Genomic DNA, 21,659 nt, shown 5'->3' with positions numbered 1-21,659 from the left:
CACCCCCACTGCCTCTGATCTATGGGACTCACTAAACAGAAGAACATCCTGGTCATCCCTACTCGCTCTGATCTATGGGACTCACTAAACAGAGAACATCCCTGGTCCTCCCTACTGCCTCTGATCTGGAGGACTCACTAAACAGAGAACATCTCTGGTCACCCCTACTGCCTCTGATCTATGGGACTCACTAAACAGAGAACATCCCTGGTCATCCCTACTGCTCTGATCTATGGGACTCACTAAACAGAGAACATCCCTGGTCCTCCCTACTGCCTCTGATCTGGAGACTCACTAACAGAGAACATCCCTGGTCACCCCTACTACCTCTGATCTATGGGACTCACTAAACAGAGAACATCCCTGGTCACCCCTACTGCCTCTGATCTATGGGACTCACTAAGCAGAGAAACTCCCTGGTCATCCCTACTGCTCTGATCTGGAGGACTCACTAAATGGGCGTAGCAGTCGATGTGGTCTTGTCCTGTCTTGTCCCGTGTAAATAGTATTCGTATTTTTCGTATACATTTCGTATTCATTTTAATTTCACTTTCCATCTAGGAACTGAATATACATTCCTACATTCCGCCTCACCCAATGTGGTACGGACCTGCTATTTTTTATATACTTTTGAACCGTAACCCCAATCAGAAGCTAGCCAGATAACTAGCTACTAGCTAGTAGTCAGTTAGCCACTGCTGCGGTCTTCGCCTTAACTCGGACACAGCCAGCTTCAATACCGGGCCGATACCTGCCAGTCTGCAAGCGCGATATCAACCCAGAGCATATAGGACTGCTTTTTCTCTACCACATCACCGGATTCCTGACGCAAGCTCTGGACAATTACACCGTATTATCACAGCTAGCTAGCTGCAACCGAGTGGCTACAACTAGCTAACACCTCCTGTCCCGAAGCAAGCACCAGTTAGCCTTGAGCTAGCCTCGAGCTAGGCCCATCTGCCGGCTAGCTGCAGCGCGATATCAACCCAGAGCATATAGGACTGCTTTTTCTCTACCACATCACCGGAGTCCTGAGCAAGCTCTGGACAATTACACCGTATCATCACAGCTAGCTAGCTGCAACGAGTGGCTACTACTGGCTAACACCTCTGTCCCGAAGCAAGCACCAGTTAGCCTTGAGCTAGCCTCGAGCTAGGCCCATCTGCCGGCTAGCTGCAAGCGCGATATCAACCCAGAGCATATAGGACTGCTTTTTCTCTACCACATCACCGGATTCCTGACGCAAGCTCTGGGACAATTACACCGTATCATCACAGCTAGCTAGCTGCAACCGAGTGGCTACTACTGGCTAACACCTCTGTCCGAAGCAAGCACCAGTTAGCCTTGAGCTAGCCTCGAGCTAGGCCCATCTGCCGGCTAGCTGAAGAGCTAGTGCCACTGCCACTGCCACGAAGCTAGCACCAGTTAGCAAACACTATTCTACAATTCACAACCTCTCTTTCGCCATCGCCATCTGCTTGGATTCTCTGTCGACACAACCACGCTGAGCAGACCCCCTCCGTCTGCAGACCAACCCCCCGGGCTACTAACTTTACACGCCGCGTGCTAAGCTTAGTGGAGGCCTCCTCTGCTCCATCTACGGCTGCCCCCTGGACACTATGATCACTTGGCTACATAGCTGATGCATGCTTGACTGTCCATTAATTCACGGTACTCCATTCTGTTTATTTGTGTCTTATCTGTCGGCTCTGTGCTTTAACTCAGGATCTGTGTGTAGTTAAATCCGACTCCTCTCTGCCTAGTCATCGCCATTTTTTTCCTGTTGTGCGTGTCAGACTAGCACCCTGTTATTGCTGCTGTTATCTACCTTTGTTTTAGCTAGCTCTCCAATCAAGACCTGCAATCACTTTATGCCTTATTGTATGTTCTCTCAAATATCAATATGCCTTGCATACTGTTGTTCAGGCTAGTTTTCATTGTCATTGTTTTGGTTTGCAATGGACCCTGTAGTTCCACTTCTCCGTACCTCTGATACCCCTTTGTCCCACCCCCCACACATGCGTGACCTCACCCATTGAGACCAGCATGTCCAGAGATACAACCTCTCTTATATCACCCAGTGCCTGGGCTTGCCTCCGCTGTACCCGCGCCCCTCCATACCCTGTCTGCACATTATGCCCAGAATCTATTCTACCACGCCCATAAATCTGCTCCTTTTATTCTTTGTCCCAACGCTCTAGCGACCAGTTTTGATAGCCTTTAGCCGCACCCTCATCCTACTACTCCTCTGCTTCCTCGGGTGATGTGGAGGTAAACCCAGGCCCTGCATTCCCCAGTCACCTCATTTGTTGACTTCTGCGATCGAAAATGCCTTGGCCTCATGCAATGTCAAAATCAGAAGCCTCCTCCCTAAGTTTGCCTTACTCACCGCTTTAGCCACCTCTGCCACCTGATGTCCTTGCCGTGTCCGAATCCCTGGCTTAGGAAGGCCCCAAAAATTCTGAGATTTCCATACCCAACTATAACACTTTCCGTCAAGATAGAACTGCCAAAGGGGAGGAGTTGCAATCTACTGCAGAGATAGCCTGCAAAGTTCTGTCATACTTTCCAGGTCTATGCCCAAACAGTTCGAACTTCTAATTTTAAAAATTAATCTCTCCAGAAATAAGTCTCTCACTGTTGCCGCCTGCTACCGACCCCCTCAGCTCCCAGCTGTGCCCTGGACACCATCTGTGAATTGATCGCTCCCCATCTAGCTTCAGAGTTTGTTCTGTTAGGTGACCTAAACTGGGAATGCTTAACACCCGGCAGTCCACAATCCAAGCTTGATGCCCTCAATCTCACACAAATCATCAAGGAACCCACCAGGTACAAACCCTAAATCCGTAAACATGGCACCCTAATAGACATTATCCTGACCAACCTGCCCTCCAATACACTCTGCTGTCTTCAATCAAGATCTCAGCGATCACTGCCTCATTGCCTGTATCCGCCACGGGTCTGCGGTCAAACGACCACCCCTCATCACTGTCAAACGCTCCCTAAAACACTTCTGCGAGCAGGCCTTTCTAATCGACCTGGCCCGGGTACCTGGAAGGATATTGACCTCATCCCGTCAGTTGAGGATGCCTGGTCATTCTTTAAATGTTACTTTCCTCACCATATTAGACAAGCATGCTCCGTTCAAAAAATGCAGAACCAGAACAGATATAGCCCTTGGTTCACTCCAGACCTGACTGCCTCGACCAGCACAAAAACATCCTGTGGCGAACTGCAATAGCATCGAAGAGCCCCCGCGATATGCAAACTGTTCAGGGAAGTCAGGAACCAATACACGCAGTCAGTAAGGAAAGCAAAGGCCAGCTTTTTCAAGCAGAAAATTCGCATCTGTAGCTCTAACTCCAAAAAGTTCTGGATACTGTAAAGTCCATGGAGAACAAGGACACCTCCTCCCAGCTGCCCACTGCACTGAGCTAGGTAACACGGTCACCACGATGAAATCCGTGATAACGAAGACTTCAAACAAGCATTTCTCAAGGCTGGCCATGCCTTCTTCCTGGCGACTCCAACCCTTGGCCAACAGCCCCGCAGCCCCCGCTGCTACTCGCCCAAGCCTCCCCAGCTTCTCCTTTACCCAAATCCAGATAGCAATTTCTGAAAGAGCTTGAAACCTGGACCCATACAAATCAGCTGGGCTTGACAATCTGACCCCCTATTTCTGAAACTGTCCGCCGCCATTGTCGCACCCCCTATTACCAGCCTGTTCAACCTCTCCTTCGTATATCTGAGATCCCCAAGGATTGGAAAATGCCGCGGTCATCCCCCTTCAAAGGGGAGACACCCTGGACCCAAACTGTACAGACCTATATCCATCCTGCCCTGCTATCTAAGGTCTTCGAAAGCCAAGTCAACAAAACAGATCACGACCATCTCGAATCCCACCGTACCTTCTCCGCTGTGCAATCCGTTTCCGAGCCGGTCACGGATGCACCTCAGCCACGCTCAAGGTACTAAACACATCATAACCGCCATCGATAAAAGACATTACTGTGCAGCCGTCTTCATCGACCTGGCCAAGGCTTTCGACTCTGTCAATCACCATATTCTTATCGCAGACTCAGTAGCCTCGCGTTTTTCTAATGACTGCCTTGCCTGGTTCACCAACTACTTTGCAGACAGAGGTCAGTGTGTCAAATCGGAGGGCGATGTTGTCCGCCTCTGCAGGTCTCTATGGGGGTACCACAGGTTCAATTTCTCGGGCCGACTCTTTTCTCTGTATACATCAATGATGTTGCTCTTTGCTGCGGGCGATTCCCTGATCCACCTCTACGCAGACGACCACCATTCTATATACTTCCGGCCCTTCCTTGACACTGTCTATCTAACCTCCAAACGAGCTTCAATTGCCATAACACACTCCTTCCGTGGCCTCCAACTGCTCTTAAAAGCTAGTAAAACCAAATGCATGCTTTTCAACCGCTCGCTGCCTGCACCCGCACGCCCGACTAGGCATCACCACCCTGGACGGTTCCGACCTAAATATGTGGACATCTATAAGTACCTACGGTTCTGGCTAGACTTGCAAACTCTCCTTCCAGACTCATATCAAAACATCTCCAATCAAAATCAAATCAAGAATCGCTTTCTATTCCGCAACAAAGCCTCCTTCACTCACGCCGCCAAACTACCCTAGTAAAACTGACTATCCTGCCGACCTCGACTTCGCGATTCATCTACAAAATAAGCTTCCAACACTCTACTCAGCAAACTGGATGCAATTTATCACAGTGCCATTCTTTGTACTAAAGGCACCTTATACGACCCACCCACTGCGACCTGTATGCCCTAGTCGGCTGGCCCTCGCTACAGTTCGTCGTCAGACCCCACTGCTCCAGGGCATCTACAAGGCTATGCTAGGTAAAGTGCCGCCTTATCTCAGTTCACTGGTCACGATGCTACACCCACCCGCAGCACGCGCTCCAGCAGTGTATCTCACTGATCATCCTAAAGCTAAAACCTCATTTGACGCCTTTCCTTCCAGTTCTCTGCTGGGGGCCCCCCCCCCCCCCCCCCCCCCCCCCCCTGCGACCTGGAACGAATTGCAAAAATCTCTGAAGTTGGAGACTTTTATCTCTCTCAACAACTTAAAAAATCTGCTATCCGAGCAGCTAACCGATCGCTGCAGCTGTACATAGTCCATCTGTAAAAATACCCACCCAATTTACCTACCTCACCCCCCCATACTGCTTTATTTATTTACTTTTCTGCTCTTTTGCACACCAGCACCAATATCCTTCTTTTGCACATGATCATCTGATGATTTATCACTCCAGTGTTAATCTGCTAAATTGTAATTATTCGATTTATTGCCTACCTCATGCCTTTTGCACACATTGTAATATAGATTCTCTTTTTTTCTACCATGTATTTGACTGTTATTGTTTACTCCATGTGTAACTCTGTGTTGTCTGTTCACACTGCTATGCTTTATCTTGCCAGTCGCAGTTGCAAATGAGAACTTGTTCTCAACAGCCTACCTGGTTAAATAAAGGTGAAATAAATAAAGAATAAATGAAAAAACAGAAACATCCTGTCGTCCCTACTGCCTCTGATCTGGAGGACCCACTAACAGAGAACATCCCTGGTCGTCCCTACTGCCTCTGATCTGAGGACTCACTAAACAGAGAACATCCCTGGTCGTCCCTACTACTCTGATCTGGTGACTCCACTAAGCAGAGAACATCCCTGGTCACCCCTACTGCCTCTGATCTGGTGGACTCACTAAACAGAGAACATCCCTGGTCGTCCCTACTGCCTCTGATCTGGAGGACTCACTAAACAGAGAACATCCCTGGTTCATCCCTACTGCCTCTGATTCTGCAGACTCACTAAACAGAGAACACCCTGGTCGTCCCTACTGCCTCTGATCTGGCAGACTCACTAAACAGAGAACATCTCTGGTCATCCCCTGCCTCTGATCTATGGGACTCCATAAAACAGAACATCTCTGGTCATCCCTACTGCCTCTGATCTGGAGGACTCACTAAACAGAGAACATTCCTGGTCATCCCCTGCCTCTGATCTGGAGGACTCACCTAAACAGAGAACATCTCTGGTCGTCCCTACTGCCTCTGATCTATGGACTCACTAAACAGAGAACATCCCTGGTCGTCCCTACTGCCCTGATCTGGAGACTCACTAAACAAGAACATCCCTGGTCACCCCTGCTGCCTCTGATCTGGTGGACTCACTAAACAGAGAACATCTCTGGTCGTCCCTACTGCCTCTGATCTATGGGACTCACTAAACAGAGAACATCCCTGTCATCCTACTGCCTCTGATCTGGAGGACTCACTAAACAGAGAACATCCCTGGTCGTCCCTACTGCCTCTGATCTATGGGACTCACTAAACAGAGAACATCTCTGTCATCCTACAGCCTCTGATCTATGGGACTCACTAAACAGAGAAACATCTCTGGTCGTCCCTACTGCCTCTGATCTATGGGACTCACTAAACAGAACATCCCTGGTCATCCCTTGCCTCTGATCTGGAGGACTCACTAAACAGAGAACATCCCTGGTCATCCCTACTAACTCTGATCTAAGACGCACTAAACAGAGAACATCCCTGGTCATCCCTACTGCCTCTGATCTGGAGGACTCACTAAACAGAGAACATCCCTGGTCGTTCCCTACTGCCTCTGATCTGGTGGACTCACTAAAAAGAACAATCCTGGTCATCCCCACTGCCTCTGATCGGGGGACTCAGTAAACAGAGAACATCCCTGGTCGTCCCTACTGCCTCTGATCTGGAGGACTCCTAAACAGAGAACATCCCTGGTCATCCCTACTGCCTCTGATCTGGAGGACTCACTCACAGAGAACATCCCTGGTCATCCCTACTGCCTCTGATCTGGAGGACTCACTAAACAGAGAACATCCCTGGTCATCCCTACTGCTCTGATCTGGAAGGATCACTAAACAGAGAACATCCTGGTCATCCCTACTGCCTCTGATCTGGAGACTCACTAAACAGAGAACATCCCTGGTCATCCCTACTACCTCTGATCTAAGGACTCACTAACAGAGAACATCCCCTGGCATCCTACTACCTCTGATCTAAGGGACTCACTAACAGAGAACACCCTGGTCATCCCCTGCTGCCTCTGATCTGGTGGACTCACTAAACAGAGAACATCTCTGGTCATCCCTACTTGCCTCTGATCTATGGACCACTAAACAGAGAACATCTCTGGTCATCCCTACTCCTCTGATCTAAGGACTCACTAAACACAAATGCTTCATTTGTCAATTATATCTAAGTGTTGGAGCGTGCCCCTGCTATCTGTAAATAAAAACATTTTTATATATTGTCCGTCTGGTTTGCCTAATGTAAAGAATTTGAAATTATTTATACTTTTACTTTGGTTATTTTAGCAATTATATTTACTTTTGATATTTAAAAAACAAATACTTTTAGACTTTTACTCAAGTACTATTTTACGCGGTGACTCACTTTTATTTGAGTAATTTTCTATTAAGGTATCTTTACTTTACAAAAGTCTGGCAACTGGGTATTTTTTTTCCACCACTGCTGTTTGGGGTACTCGAGGACTAGAGTTGGGTAACACTGGCTTACACTGCCATTCATATATAAGACAGCAAGAAGGTTGGTGGCAACTTAATTGGGGAGGACGGGCTCGTGGTTGAAGCGAATGGTATCAAATACATCCAAACAGATGGTTTCCACGTGTTTAACCACGGAGTAGAGCTTTTTAAACCTATAGTATCATCCCTTTTTTTATGAGGGTAGTTATGTTATGATTAGGTTTTAGCCAGTGTAGCCATATGGTCCTCTTTATACAGCACACACTGCTGTTGATAGTTACCGTGGTAAACTGGTCATGGAGACAAAGGACTAACAACATAGACTCTGGTCAAAAGTAGCGCACTATATAGGACTAGGCTGCAATTTGGAACGCAGTCAGGTATAGGTTTGTGAGGCAATGTCTCTTATCTATCTTTCTCTACAAATATTATTCAAACTATTCCCCCACTTCTACATTATGACTAAATGGTTCCTTTTCAAACACACGCTTTGTCACCGAGCAACTTTTACCCTGACTCCTGAAACATGTTTGGTTCTGTCACACCATAGAATAGAAGATGAATTGTTATTATGATGGATCGGTTCACGACTTTAACATTCAAAGGATCATGGATAAACAACGATTGGATGAATGGATGACTGAATGAATGAACAAATTAATGAAACAAAAGAACAACGTAATTTATTAATTAACTAATGAAACGAACGTGCAAATAATGTATGGAAAAAACGTATGAATAAAACAAATAAATAAAATGAATGAACAAACTCTCCCACCTGTGTAAAGGTGTCTGCAGGCTCATCAGGCAGGTTAATGATGTGTCCACTCTACTGTAGGAAGCCAGCATCAGTTTAACAGCCTCTGTAGCTCCCTGTGGAAAAAGAGAACCAACCAAAGCGTCAGTGGGTTCAGAAAGTATTCACACACCTTTACTTTTCCCACGTTTTGTTGTGTTAACGACCTGCATTTAAAATGGATTTAAAAAATACAAATTGTCACTGGCCTACACACACACAATACCCCATAATGTTAAAATGGAATTTTGCTGGTGTGATTTTTTAAATCAAATTTATAACAAATGAAAAGCTGAAATGTGTTGAGTCAATCAGTATTCAACCCCTTTGTTATGGCAAACCTAAATCAGATCAGGAGTGAAAATGTGCTTAACAAGTCACATAATAAGTTGTATGGACTCACTTTCTGTGCGATAATAGTATTTAACATGATGTATGAATGATTACCTCATCTCTGTACCCCACACATAGAAAAAATATGTACGTTCCTGCAGGCGAGCAGTGGATTTCAAACACAGACTCAACCACAAAGACCAGGGAGGTTTTCCAATCCCTCGCAAATAAAGACACATAGAGTATTGGTAGATGGGTAAAATAAAAACAGACATTATTAAATCTCCCTTTGATTACGGTGAAGATATTAATTCGACTTTGGATGGTGTATCAATACACCTAGTCACTACAAAGATACAGGCGTCCTTCCAGTTACAGAAGAGGAAGGAAACCGCTCATGGATTTTACCATGAGGCCAATGGTCATTTTAAAATGCTTATAGAGTTGAATGGCTGTGATGGGAGAAAACTGAGGATGGATCAACAACATTGTAGTTACTCCACAATACAAACCTAAATGGCAGATGGAAAAGCAGGAAGCCTTTACAGAATACAAATATTCCAAAACATGCACGTTTTTAGGCTATGCTTTAATCTATATATTTTTGACATTTACTTTTACTTCACTACATTCCGAATGGAAGTAATGTACTTTTACCCCATACATTTTCCCTGAAAACCTATAGCACTCGTTACATTTTGAATGCTTAACATGACAGGAAAATGGTCCAATTCAAGAGAACATCTCTGGTCATCTCTGCTGTCTCTGATCTGGAGGACTCACTAAGCAGAGAACATCCCTGGTCATCTCTACTGCCTCTGATCTGGAGGACTCACTAAACAGAGAACATCCCTGGTCGTCCCTACTGCCTCTGATCTGGAGGACTCACTAAACAGAGAACATCCCTGGTCCTCCCTACTGCCTCTGATCTTGGAGGATGCTCACTAAACAGAGAACATCTCTGGTCCCCCTACTGCCTCTGATCTATGGGACTCACTAAACAGAGAACATCCCTGGTCCTCCTACTGCTCTGATCTATGGGACTCACTAAACAGAGAACATCCCTGGTCCTCCTACTGCCTCTGATCTGGAGGACTCACTAACCAGAGAAACATCTGGTCACCCCTACTACCTCTGATCTATGGGACTCACTAACAGAGACATCCCTGGTCACCCCTACTGCCTCTGATCTATGGGACTCACTAAGCAGAGAACATCCCTGGTCATCCTACTGCTCTTGATCTGGAGGACTCACTAAAAATGGCGTAGCAGTCGGATGTGTCTTTGTCCTGTCTTGTCCGTGTAAATAGTATTCGTATTTTTCGTATACATTTCGATTTCATTTTAATTTCACTTTCCATCTAGGAACTGAATATACATTCCTACATTCCGCCTCACCCAATGTGGTACGGACCTGCTATTTTTTATATACTTTTGAACCGTAACCCAATCAGAAGCTAGCCAGATAACTAGCTACTAGCTAGTAGTCAGTTAGCCACTGCTGCGTCTTCGCCCTTAACTCGGACACAGCCAGCTTCAATACACGGCCGATACCTGCAGTCTGCAAGCGCGATATCAACCCAAGCATATAGGACTGCTTTTCTCTACCACATCACCGGATTCCTGACGCAAGCTCTGGACAATTACACCGTATTATCACAGCTAGCTAGCTGCAACGGAGTGGCTACAACTAGCTAACACCTCTGTCCCGAAGCAAGCACCAGTTAGCCTTGAGCTAGCCTCGAGCTAGGCCCATCTGCCGGCTAGCTGCAGCGCGATATCAACCCAGAGCATATAGGACTGCTTTTTCTCTACCACATCACCGGATTCCTGACGCAAGCTCTGGACAATTACACGTATCATCACAGCTAGCTAGCTGCAACGAGTGGCTACTACTGCTAACACCTCTGTCCGAAGCAAGCACCAGTTAGCCTTGAGCTAGCCTCGAGCTAGGCCCATCTGCCGGCTAGCTGCAAGCGGATATCAACCCAGAGCATATAGGACTGCTTTTTCTCTACCACATCACGGATTCCTGACGCAAGCTCTGGACAATTACACCGTATATCACAGCTAAGCTAGTGCAACCGAGTGGCTACTACTGGCTAACACCTCTGTCCCGAGCAAGCACCAGTTAGCCTTGAGCTAGCCTCGAGCTAGGCCCATCTGCGGCTAGCTGAAGAGCTAGTGCCACTGCCACTGCCACGAAGCTAGCACCAGTTAGCAAACACTATTCTACAATTCACAACCTCTCTTGCCATCGCCATCTGGCTTGGATTCTCTGTCGACACACCACGTCTGAGCAGACCCCTCCGTCTGAGCAGACCACCCCCGGGCTACTAACTTTACACGCGCGTGCTAGCTTAGTGGAGGCCTCCTCTGCTCCATCTACGGCTGCCCCCTGGACACTATGATCACTTGGCTACATAGCTGATGCATGCTTGACTGTCCATTAATTCACGGTACTCCATTTGTTTATTTGTGTCTTATCTGTCGGCTCTGTGCTTTAACTCAGGATCTGTGTGGTAGTTATCCGACCCTCTCTGCCTAGTCATCGCCATTTTTTTACCTGTTGTTGCTGTGTCAGACTAGCACCCTGTTATTGCTGCTGTTATTTACCTGTTGTTTTAGCTAGCTCTCCAATCAAGACCTGCATCACTTTATGCCTTATTGTATGTCTCTCTCAAATATCAATATGCTTGCATACTGTTGTTCAGGCTAGTTTTCATTGTCATTGTTTTGTTTGCAATGGACCCTGTAGTTCCACTCTCCGTACCTCTGATACCCCTTTGTCCCACCCCACACATGCGGTGACCTCACCCATTGAGACAGCATGTCCAGAGATACAACCTCTCTTATCATCACCCAGTGCCTGGGCTTGCCTCCGCTGTACCCGCGCCCTCCATACCCCGTCTGCACATTATGCCCAGAATCTATTTTACACACGCCCATAAATCTGCTCCTTTTATTCTTTGTCCCCAACGCTCTAGGACCAGTTTGATAGCCTTTAGCCGCACCCTCATCCTACTCCCTCTGTTCCTCGGGTGATGTGGAGGTAAACCCAGCCCTGCATGTCCCCAGTCACTCATTTGTTGACTTCTGCGATCGAGAAATGCCTTGCCTCATGCATGTCAACATCAGAAGCTCCTCCCTAAGTTTGCCTTACTCACCGCTTTAGCACACTCTGCCAATCCTGATGTCCTTGCCGTGTCGAATCCTGGCTTAGGAAGGCCACCAAAAATTCTGAGATTTCCATACCAACTATAAAACTTTCCGTCAGATAGAACTGCCAAAGGGGGAGGGTTGCAATCTACTGCAGAGATAGCCTGCAAAGTTCTGTCATACTTTCAGGTCTATGCCCAAACAGTTCGAACTTTAATTTTAAAAATTAATCTCTCCAGAAATAAGTCTCTCACTGTTGCCGCCTGCTACCGACCCCCTCAGCTCCCAGCTGTGCCCTGGACACCATCTGTGAATTGATCGCTCCCCATCTAGCTTCAGAGTTTGTTCTGTTAGGTGACCTAAACTGGGATATGCTTAACACCCGGCAGTCCTACAATCCAAGCTTGATGCCTCAATCTCACACAAATCATCAAGGAACCCACAGGTACAACCCTAAATCCGTAAACATGGGCACCCTAATAGACATTATCCTGACCAACCTGCTCCAAATACACTCTGCTGTCTTCAATCAAGATCTCAGCGATCACTGGCCTCATTGCCTGTATCGCCACGGGTCTGCGGTCAAACGACCACCCTCATCACTGTCAACGCTCCTAAAACACTTCTGCGAGCAGGCCTTTCTAATCGACCTGGCCCGGGTACCTGGAAGGATATTGACCTCATCCCGTCAGTTGAGGATGCCTGGTCATTCTTTAAATGTTACTTTCCTCACCATATTAGACAAGCATGCTCCGTTCAAAAAATGCAGAACCAGAACAGATATAGCCCTTGGTTCACTCCAGACCTGACTGCCTCGACCAGCACAAAAACATCCTGTGGCGAACTGCAATAGCATCGAAGAGCCCCCGCGATATGCAACTGTTCAGGGAAGTCAGGAACCAATACACGCAGTCGTAAGGAAAGCAAAGGCCAGCTTTTTCAAGCAGAAATTCGCATCTGTAGCTCTAACTCCAAAAAGTTCTGGATACCTGTAAAGTCCATGGAGAACAAGAGCACTCCTCCCAGCTGCCCACTGCACTGAGGCTAGGTAACAGGTCACCACGATAAATCCGTGATAATCGAAGACTTCAACAAGCATTTCTCAATGGCTGGCCATGCCTTCTTCTGGCGACTCCAACCTTGGCCACAGCCCCGCACCCCCGCTGCTACTCGCCCAAGCCTCCCCAGCTTCTCCTTTACCCAAATCCAGATAGCAGATGTTCTGAAAGAGCTGGAAAACTGACCCATACAAATCAGCTGGGCTTGACAATCTGGACCCCTATTTCTGAAACTGTCGCCGCCATTGTCGCCCCCCTATTACCAGCCTGTTCAACCTCTCCTTCGTATCATCTGAGATCCCCAAGGATTGGAAAGCTGCGGCGGTCATCCCCCTCTTCAAAGGGGAGACACCCTGGACCCAAACTGTTACAGACCTATATCCATCCTGCCCTGCTATCTAAGGTCTTCGAAGCCAAGTCAACAAACAGATCACTGACCACTCGAATCCCACCTGTACCTTCTCCGCTGTGCAATCCGGTTTCCGAGCCGGTCACGGATGCACCTCAGCCACGCTCAAGTACTAAACGAATCATAACCGCCATCGATAAAAGACATTAACTGTGCAGCCGTCTTCATCGACCTGGCAAGGCTTTCGACCTCTGTCAATCACCATATTCTTATCGGCAGACTCATTAGCCTCGGTTTTTCTAATGACTGCCTTGCTGGTTCACCAACTACTTTGCAGACAGAGTTCAGTGTGTCAAATCGGAGGGCATGTTGTCCGGTCCTCTGGCAGTCTCTATGGGGGTACCACAGGGTTCAATTCTCGGGCCGACTCTTTCTCTGTATACATCAATGATGTTGCTCTTGCTGCGGGCGATTCCCTGATCCACTCTACGCAGACGACACCATTCTATATACTTCCGGCCCTTCCTTGGACACTGTGCTATCTAACCTCCAAACGAGCTTCAATGCCATACAAACTCCTTCCGTGGCCTCCAACTGCTCTTAAAAGCTAGTAAAACCAAATGCATGCTTTTCAACCGCTCGCTGCCTGCACCCGCACGCCCGACTAGCATCACCCCTGGAGGGTTCCGACCTAGAATATGTGGACATCTATAAGTACCTAGGTGTCTGGCTAGACTGCAAACTCTCCTTCCAGACTCATATCAAACATCTCAATCCAAATCAAATCAAGAATCGGCTTTCTATTCCGCAACAAAGCCTCCTTCACTCACGCCGCAACTTACCCTAGTAAAACTGACTATCCTGCCGATCCTCGACTTCGGCGATGTCATCTACAAAATAGCTTCCAACACTCTACTCAGCAAACTGGATGCAGTTTATCACCAGTGCCATTCGTTTTGTTACTAAAGCACCTTATACGACCCACCACTGCGACTGTATGCCCTAGTCGGCTGGCCCTCGCTACATGTTCGTCGTCGACCCCACTGGCTCCAGGTCTATTCAAGGCTATGCTAGGTAAAGTGCCGCCTTATCTCAGTTCACTGGTCACGATGGCTACACCCACCCGCAGCACGCGCTCCAGCAGGTGTATCTCACTGATCATCCCTAAAGCTAAACCTCATTTGACGCCTTTCCTTCCAGTTCTCTGCTGGCCTGCGACTGGAACGAATTGCAAAAATCTCTGAAGTTGGAGACTTTTATCTCTCTCAACAACTTTAAAAATCTGCTATCCGAGCAGCTAACCGATCGCTGCAGCTGTACATAGTCCATCTGTAAACTACCCACCCAATTTACCTACCTCACCCCCATACTGCTTTTATTTATTTACTTTTCTGCTCTTTTGCACACCAGCACCAATATCTCTCTTTGCACATGATCATCTGATGATTTATCCCTCAGTGTTAATCTGCTAAATTGTAATTATTCGATTTATTGCCTACCTCATGCCTTTTGCACACATTGTATATAGATTCTCTTTTTTTCTCCCATGTTATTGACTTGTTTATTGTTTACTCCATGTGTAACTCTGTGTTGTCTGTTCACACTGCTATGCTTTATCTTGGCCAGTCGCAGTTGCAAATGAGAACTTGTTCTCAACTAGCCTACCTGGTTAAATAAAGTGAAATAAATAAAGAATAAATGAAAAAACAGAGACATCCCTGGTCGTCCCTACTGCCTCTGATCTGGAGGACTCACTAAGCAGAGAACATCCTGGTCGTCCCTACTGCTCTGATCTGGAGGACTCACTAACAGAGAACATCCCTGGTCGTCCCTACTACTCTGATCTGTGGACTCACTAACAGAGAACATCCCTGGTCACCCCTACTGCCTCTGATCTGGTGGACTCACTAAACAGAGAACATCCCTGGTCGTCCTACTGCCTCTGATCTGGAGGACTCACTAAACAGAGAACATCCCTGGTCATCCCTACTGCCTCTGATCTGCAGACTCACTAAACAGAGAACATCCTGGTCGTCCCTACTGCCTCTGATCTGGCAGACTCACTAAACGAGAACATCTCTGGTCATCCCCTGCCTCTGATCTATGGGACTCACTAAACAGAGAACATCTCTGGTCATTCCACTGCCTCTGATCTGGAGGACTCACTAAACAGAGAAACATCCCTGGTCATCCCCTGCTCTGATCTGGAGGACTCACTAAACAGAAACATCTCTGGTCGTCCCTACTGCCTCTGATCTATGGGACTCACTAAACAGAGAACATCCCTGGTCGTCCTACTGCCTCTGATCTGGAGGACTCACTAAACAGAGAACATCCCTGGTCACCCTGCCTGGCCTCTGATCTGGTGGACTCACTAAACAGAGAACATCTCTGGTCGTCCCTACTGCCTCTGATCTATGGGACTCACTAAACAGAGAACATCCTGGTCATCCCTAGCCTCTGATCTGGAGGACTCACTAAACAGAGAACATCCCTGGTCGTCCCTACTGCCTCTGATCTATGGGACTCACTAAACAGAGAACATCTCTGGTCATCCTCGCCTCTGATCTATGGGACTCACTAAAAGAGAACATCTCTGTCGTCCTACTGCCTCTGATCTATGGGACTCACTAAACAGAGAATCCTGGTCATCTTGCTCTGATCTGGAGGACTCACTAAACAGAGAACATCCCTGGTCATCCCTACTAACTCTGATCTAAGGACTCACTAAACAGAGAACATCCCTGGTCATCCTACTGCCTCTGATCTGGAGGACTCACTAAACAGAGAACATCCCTGGTCGTCCCTACTGCCTCTGATCTGGTGGCTCACTAAACAGAGAACATCCCTGGTCATCCCCACTGCCTCTGATCTGGTGGACTCACTAAACAGAGAACATCCCTGGTCGTCCCTACTGCCTCTGATCTGGAGGACTCACTAAACAGAGAACATCCCTGGTCATCCCACTGCCTCTGATCTGGAGGCTCTACTCAACAGAGAACACTGGTCATCCTACTGCCTCTGATCTGGAGGACTCACTAAACAGAGAACATCCCTGGTCATCCCTACTGCCTCTGATCTGGAGGACTCACTAAACAGAGAACATCCCTGGTCATCCCTACTGCCTCTGATCTGGAGGACTCACTAAACAGAGAACATCCCTGGTCATCCCTACTACTCTGATCTAAGGGACTCACTAAACAGAGAACATCCCTGGTCATCCTACTACCTCTGATCTAAGGGACTCACTAAACAGAGAACATCCCTGGTCATCCCTGCTGCCTCTGATCTGGTGGACTCACTAAACAGAGAACATCTCTGGTCATCCCTACTGCCTCTGATCTATGGGACTCACTAAACAGAGAACATCTCTGGTCATCCCTACTACCTCTGATCTAAGGGACTCACTAAACACAAATGCTTCATTTGTCAATTATATCTAAGTGTTGGAGCGTGCCCTGGCTCTGTAAATAAAAATTTTTTATATATTGTGCCGTCTGGTTTGCCTAATGTAAAGAATTTGAAATTATTTATACTTTTACTTTGGTATTTTAGCAATTATATTTACTTTTGATATTTAAAAAACAAATACTTTTGACTTTTACTCAAGTACTATTTTACTGGGTGACTCACTTTTATTTGAGTAATTTTCTATTAAGGTATCTTTACTTTACAAAAGTCTGGCAGACTGGGTATTTTTTTCCACCACTGGCTGTTTGGGGTACTCGAGGACTAGAGTTGGGTAACACTGGCTTACACTGCCATTTGCCATATATAGACAGCACAGAAGGTTGGTGGCAACTTAATTGGGGAGGACGGGCTCGTGGTTGAAGCGGAATGGTATCAAATACATCAAACAGATGGTTTCCACGTGTTTAACCACGCAGTAGAGCTTTTTAAACCTATAGTATCATTCCCTTTTTTTATGAGGGTAGTTATGTTATGATGTAGGTTTTAGCCARGTGTAGCCAAGTCATGGTCCTCTTTATACAGCACACACTGCTGTTGGATAGTTACCGTGGTAACTGGTCATGGAGACAAAGGACTAACAACATAGGACTCTGGTCAAAAGTAGCGCACTATATAGGGACTAGGCTGCAATTTGGAAYGCAGTCAAGGTATAGGTTGTGAGGCAATGTCTCTTATCTATCTTTCTCTACAAATATTATTCAAACTATTCCCCCCACTTCTTACATTATGACTAATGGTTCCTTTTCAAACACAMGCTTTGTCACCGAGCAACTGTTACCCTGACTCCTGAAACATGTTTGGTTCTGTCACACCATAGAATAGAATGATGAATTGTTATTATGATGGATCGGTTCACGACTTTAACATTCAAAGGAATTCATGGATAAACAAACGATTGGATGAATGGATGACTGAATGAATGAACAAATTAATGAACAAAAGAACAACGTAATTAATTAATTAACTAATGAAAACGAACGTGCAAATAAATGTATGGAAAAAACGTATGAATAAAACAAATAAATAAATGAATGAACAAACTCTCCCACCTGTGTAAAGGTGTCTGGCAGGCTCCATCAGGCAGGTTAATGATGCTGTCCACTCTACTGTAGGAAGCCAGCATCAGTTTAACAGCCTCTGTAGCTCCCTGGGAACAGGCAAAGTGCAGCGCTGTGGACCGGTCCACCTGGAGTACAGTACAATATACACACAGTGAGAACACACACACACACACACACACAGTGACCAGGGCTCTGGTTAAAAGTAACACACTATATAGGGAATAGGTTGCCATTTAGTATACACACCTGAAAGGTGGTAACACTGCCCGTAGCCCACAGCCCGTAGCCCACAGCCCGTAGCCCACCAGCCCGTAGCCCACAGCCCGTAGCCCACAGCCCGTAGCCCACAGCTCGTAGCCCACAGCCCGTAGCCCACAGCCCGTAGCCCACAGCTCGTAGCCCTTTCCTAAAGTCAAATGACCTAGTGTCCTCATGGGTGGAATGTTATTAATATTATTCATAATTCATAATTAAAAAATGCAGAAAATCTGTCATTTCTGTCAAACACTTTTTTGATGTATATAAAGGGTCATATTGGGATGCAAACTCAAAATATAATTTATTTCAACTCTACATGTCTCTACTGACATGGTACAGGTGTCTTCTTTTTTTAGGCCAATAAACCATAACCAAAGTAGATGGCGCCGGAGAGGATGGCAGWCGTTTTTACGTGACCCCAGCCAATTGTGTTTTTATGTTCGTTTATTTGCATTGTTTGTAACATATTTTTGTATTTATTTTGTACATAATTTTGACGCTACATCAGAACTGCGATTACTCACCACGGAACTAGCAGAATTGTCAAGTGTGCTCCCTCTCCGGCCTCTAGGTCACCAGGCTGCTCGTTATGGAGCACACCTTTCACCATCGTTACGCRCACCTGGGCATCGTCAGACTCAGCTGGGCTCCATCACTTTCTTGATTACCTACAYACGTCACTCCCTTTGGTTCCTTCCCCAGGAGTCATTATTTCTGTTTCATGTCTGTGCATTGTTCGTGGTTTCTTGTTTTGTATTATGCTACGTTTATTTATTAAAACACTCACTCCCTGAACTTGCTTCCCAACTCTCAGTGCACTCGTTACAAGAATCCTCTTTTTCCTTTCACGACTCTGACGAGCCCGACGCGAAGCATACACTGCTTCCTCGGGAACAGGCCCCGATCCCTGTGATCTGCGTGAAGAGGAGGCGGAGAAAGAGGGGGCGAAGGTCGGGCTTCTTTCTGAGAATTCGCAGGCGATTGAATAAACCCCCACTTCCATCCGTTCTGCTTGCAAACGTGCACTCTTTGGACAATAAAATCGCTGAGTAACGTGGAGGATTAAACTACCAACTGTAACATCTTCACGGAGTCGTGGCTGAACGACGACGATACATAAGGAAGTCTCAAGCTATTGCTCGCCTGAAGTAGAGTATCTCATGATAAGCTGTAGACCACACTACCTACCTAGAGAGTTTTCATCTGTATTTTTTGTAGCTGTTTACATACCACCACAGTCAGAGGCTAGCACTAAGACAGCATTGAATGAGCTRTATTCCGCAATAAGCAAACAAGAAAACGCTCACCTAAAGGTGGCGCTCCTAGTAGCCGGGGACTTTAATGCAGGGAAACTTAAATCCGTTTTACCAAATTTCTATCAGCATGTTAAATGTGCAACCAGAGGAAAAATACCTCTGCACCACCTTTACTCCACACACAGAGACACTACAAAGCTCTCCCTCGCCCTCCATTTGGCAAATCTGACCATAATTATATCCTCCTGATTCCTGCTTACAAGCAAAAATGAAAGCAGGGAGCACCAGTGACTCGCTCAATACGGAAATGGTCAGATGACCCGGATGCTATGCTACAGGACTGTTTTGCTAGCACAGACTGGAATATRTTCCGGGATTCATCCAATGGCATTGAGGAGTACACCACATCAGTCATTGGCTTCATCAATAAGTGCATTGATGACGTCATCCCCACAGTGACCGTACGTACATACCCCAACCAGAAGCCATGGATTACAGGCAGCATCCACACTGAGCTAAAGGCTAGAGCTGCCACTTTCAAGGAGCGGGACTCTATCCCGGGAAGCATATAAGAAATCCCGCTATGCCCTCTGATGAACCATCAAACAGGCAATGCAACAATACAGGACTAAGATCGAATCGTACTATACCGGCTCTGACGCTCGTCGGATGTGGCAGGGCTTGCAAACCATTACAGACTACAAAGGGAAGCACAGCCGAGAGCTGCCCAGTGACACGAGCCTACCAGACGAGCTAAACTACTTCTATACTCGCTTCGAGGCAAGCAACACTAACATGCATGAGAGCACCAGCTGTTCCGGAAGACTGTGTGATCACGCTCAATGCAGCCGATGTGAGTAAGACCTTGAAACAGGTCAACATACACAAGGCTGCAGTGCCAGATGGATTACCAGGATGTTTACAGCGAGCATGCGCTGACCAACTGACAAGTGTCTTCACTGACATTTTCAACCTCTTCCTGTCTGAGTCTGTAATACCAACATGTTTTAAGCAGACCACCATAGTCCCTGTGCCCTAGAACACTAAGGTAACCTGCCTAAATGACTACCGACCCGTAACACTCACGTCTGTAGCCATGAAGTGCTTTGAAAGGCTGGTCATGGCTCACATCAACACCATCACTCCAGAAACCCTGAACCCACTCCAATTTGCATACCGCACCAACAGATCCACAGATGATGCAATCTCTATTGCATTCCACACTGCCCTTTCACACCTGGACAAAAAGGAACACCTATGTGAGAATGCATTTCATTGACTACAGCTCAGCGTTCAACACCATAGTGCCCTCAAAGCTCATCACTAAGCTAAGGACCGTGGGACTAAACACCTCCCACTGCAACTGGATCCTGGACTTCCTGACGGGCCGCCCCCAGATGGTAAGGGTAGGTAACAACACCTTCGCCACGCTGATCCTCAACACGGGGGCCCATCAGGGGTGCGTGCTCAGTCCCCTCCTGTACTCCCTGTTCACTCATGACTGCACAACCAGGCACGACTCCAACACCATCATTCAATTTGCCGATGACACAACAGTGGTAGGCCTGATCACCGACAACGACGAGACAGCCTATAGGGAGGAGGTCAGAGACCTGGCCGTGTGGTACCAGGACAACAACCTCTCCCTCAACATGATCAAGACATAGGAGATGATTGTGGACTAAAGGAAAAAGAGGACTGAGCACGTCCCCATTCTAATCGACGGGGCTGCAGTGGAGCAGGTTGAGAGCTTCAAGTTCCTTGGTATCCACATCACCAACAAACTAACATGGTCCAATTACACCAAGACGTTTGTGAAGAGGGCACAACAAAACCTATTCCCCTCAGGAGACTGAAAATATATGGCATGGGTCCTCAGATTCTCAAAAGGTTCTACAGCTGCAACATCGAGAGCATCCTGACTGGTTGCATCACTGCCTGGTATGGCAATTGCTCGGCCTCCGACCATAAAGCACTACAGAGGGAAGTGCGAATGCCCCAGTACATCACCGGGGCCAAGCTTCCAGGACCTCTATACCAGGCGGTGTCAGAGGAAGGCCCTCAAAGACTCCAGCCACCTTAGTCATAGACTGTTCTCTCTGCTACTGCACGGCAAGCGGTAACGGAGCGCCAAGTCTAGGTCCAAGATACTTCTAAACAGCTTCTACCCCCCAAGCCATAAGACTCCTGAACATCTCGTCAAATGGCTACCGAGAATATTTGCAGTGCCTCCCCCCCACACCCTCCCTCTCCCCCTCTTCACTGCTACTCTCTGTTGTCATCTCCTCAAATAACCGGTGCCCCCCCCACACCCTCTCTTCACTGCTACTCTCTGTTGTCATCTCCTC

At 47.1% G+C, this 21,659-nt stretch overlaps 1 protein-coding gene across 1 annotated transcript in view; it reads right to left on the bottom strand.

Moving 5' to 3' along the window:
- LOC112069316 (transient receptor potential cation channel subfamily A member 1-like) overlaps positions 1–21,659 on the bottom strand; it is a gene marked incomplete at its 5' end in the record, with an annotated part of 109,719 nt that overhangs the window by 57,979 nt on the left and 30,081 nt on the right. The window contains 1 exon segment of the mRNA XM_070438507.1: positions 17,786–17,922. Within this exon segment, the coding sequence (XP_070294608.1) occupies positions 17,786–17,922 (137 nt within the window).

Source organism: Salvelinus sp. IW2-2015, unplaced genomic scaffold (genome assembly GCF_002910315.2).
Source record: "Salvelinus sp. IW2-2015 unplaced genomic scaffold, ASM291031v2 Un_scaffold979, whole genome shotgun sequence".
Classification (NCBI taxonomy): domain Eukaryota; kingdom Metazoa; phylum Chordata; class Actinopteri; order Salmoniformes; family Salmonidae; genus Salvelinus; species Salvelinus sp. IW2-2015.
The sequence above is the reverse complement of the archived record's forward strand: the minus strand, read 5'-3'. Positions and strand labels throughout refer to the sequence as shown.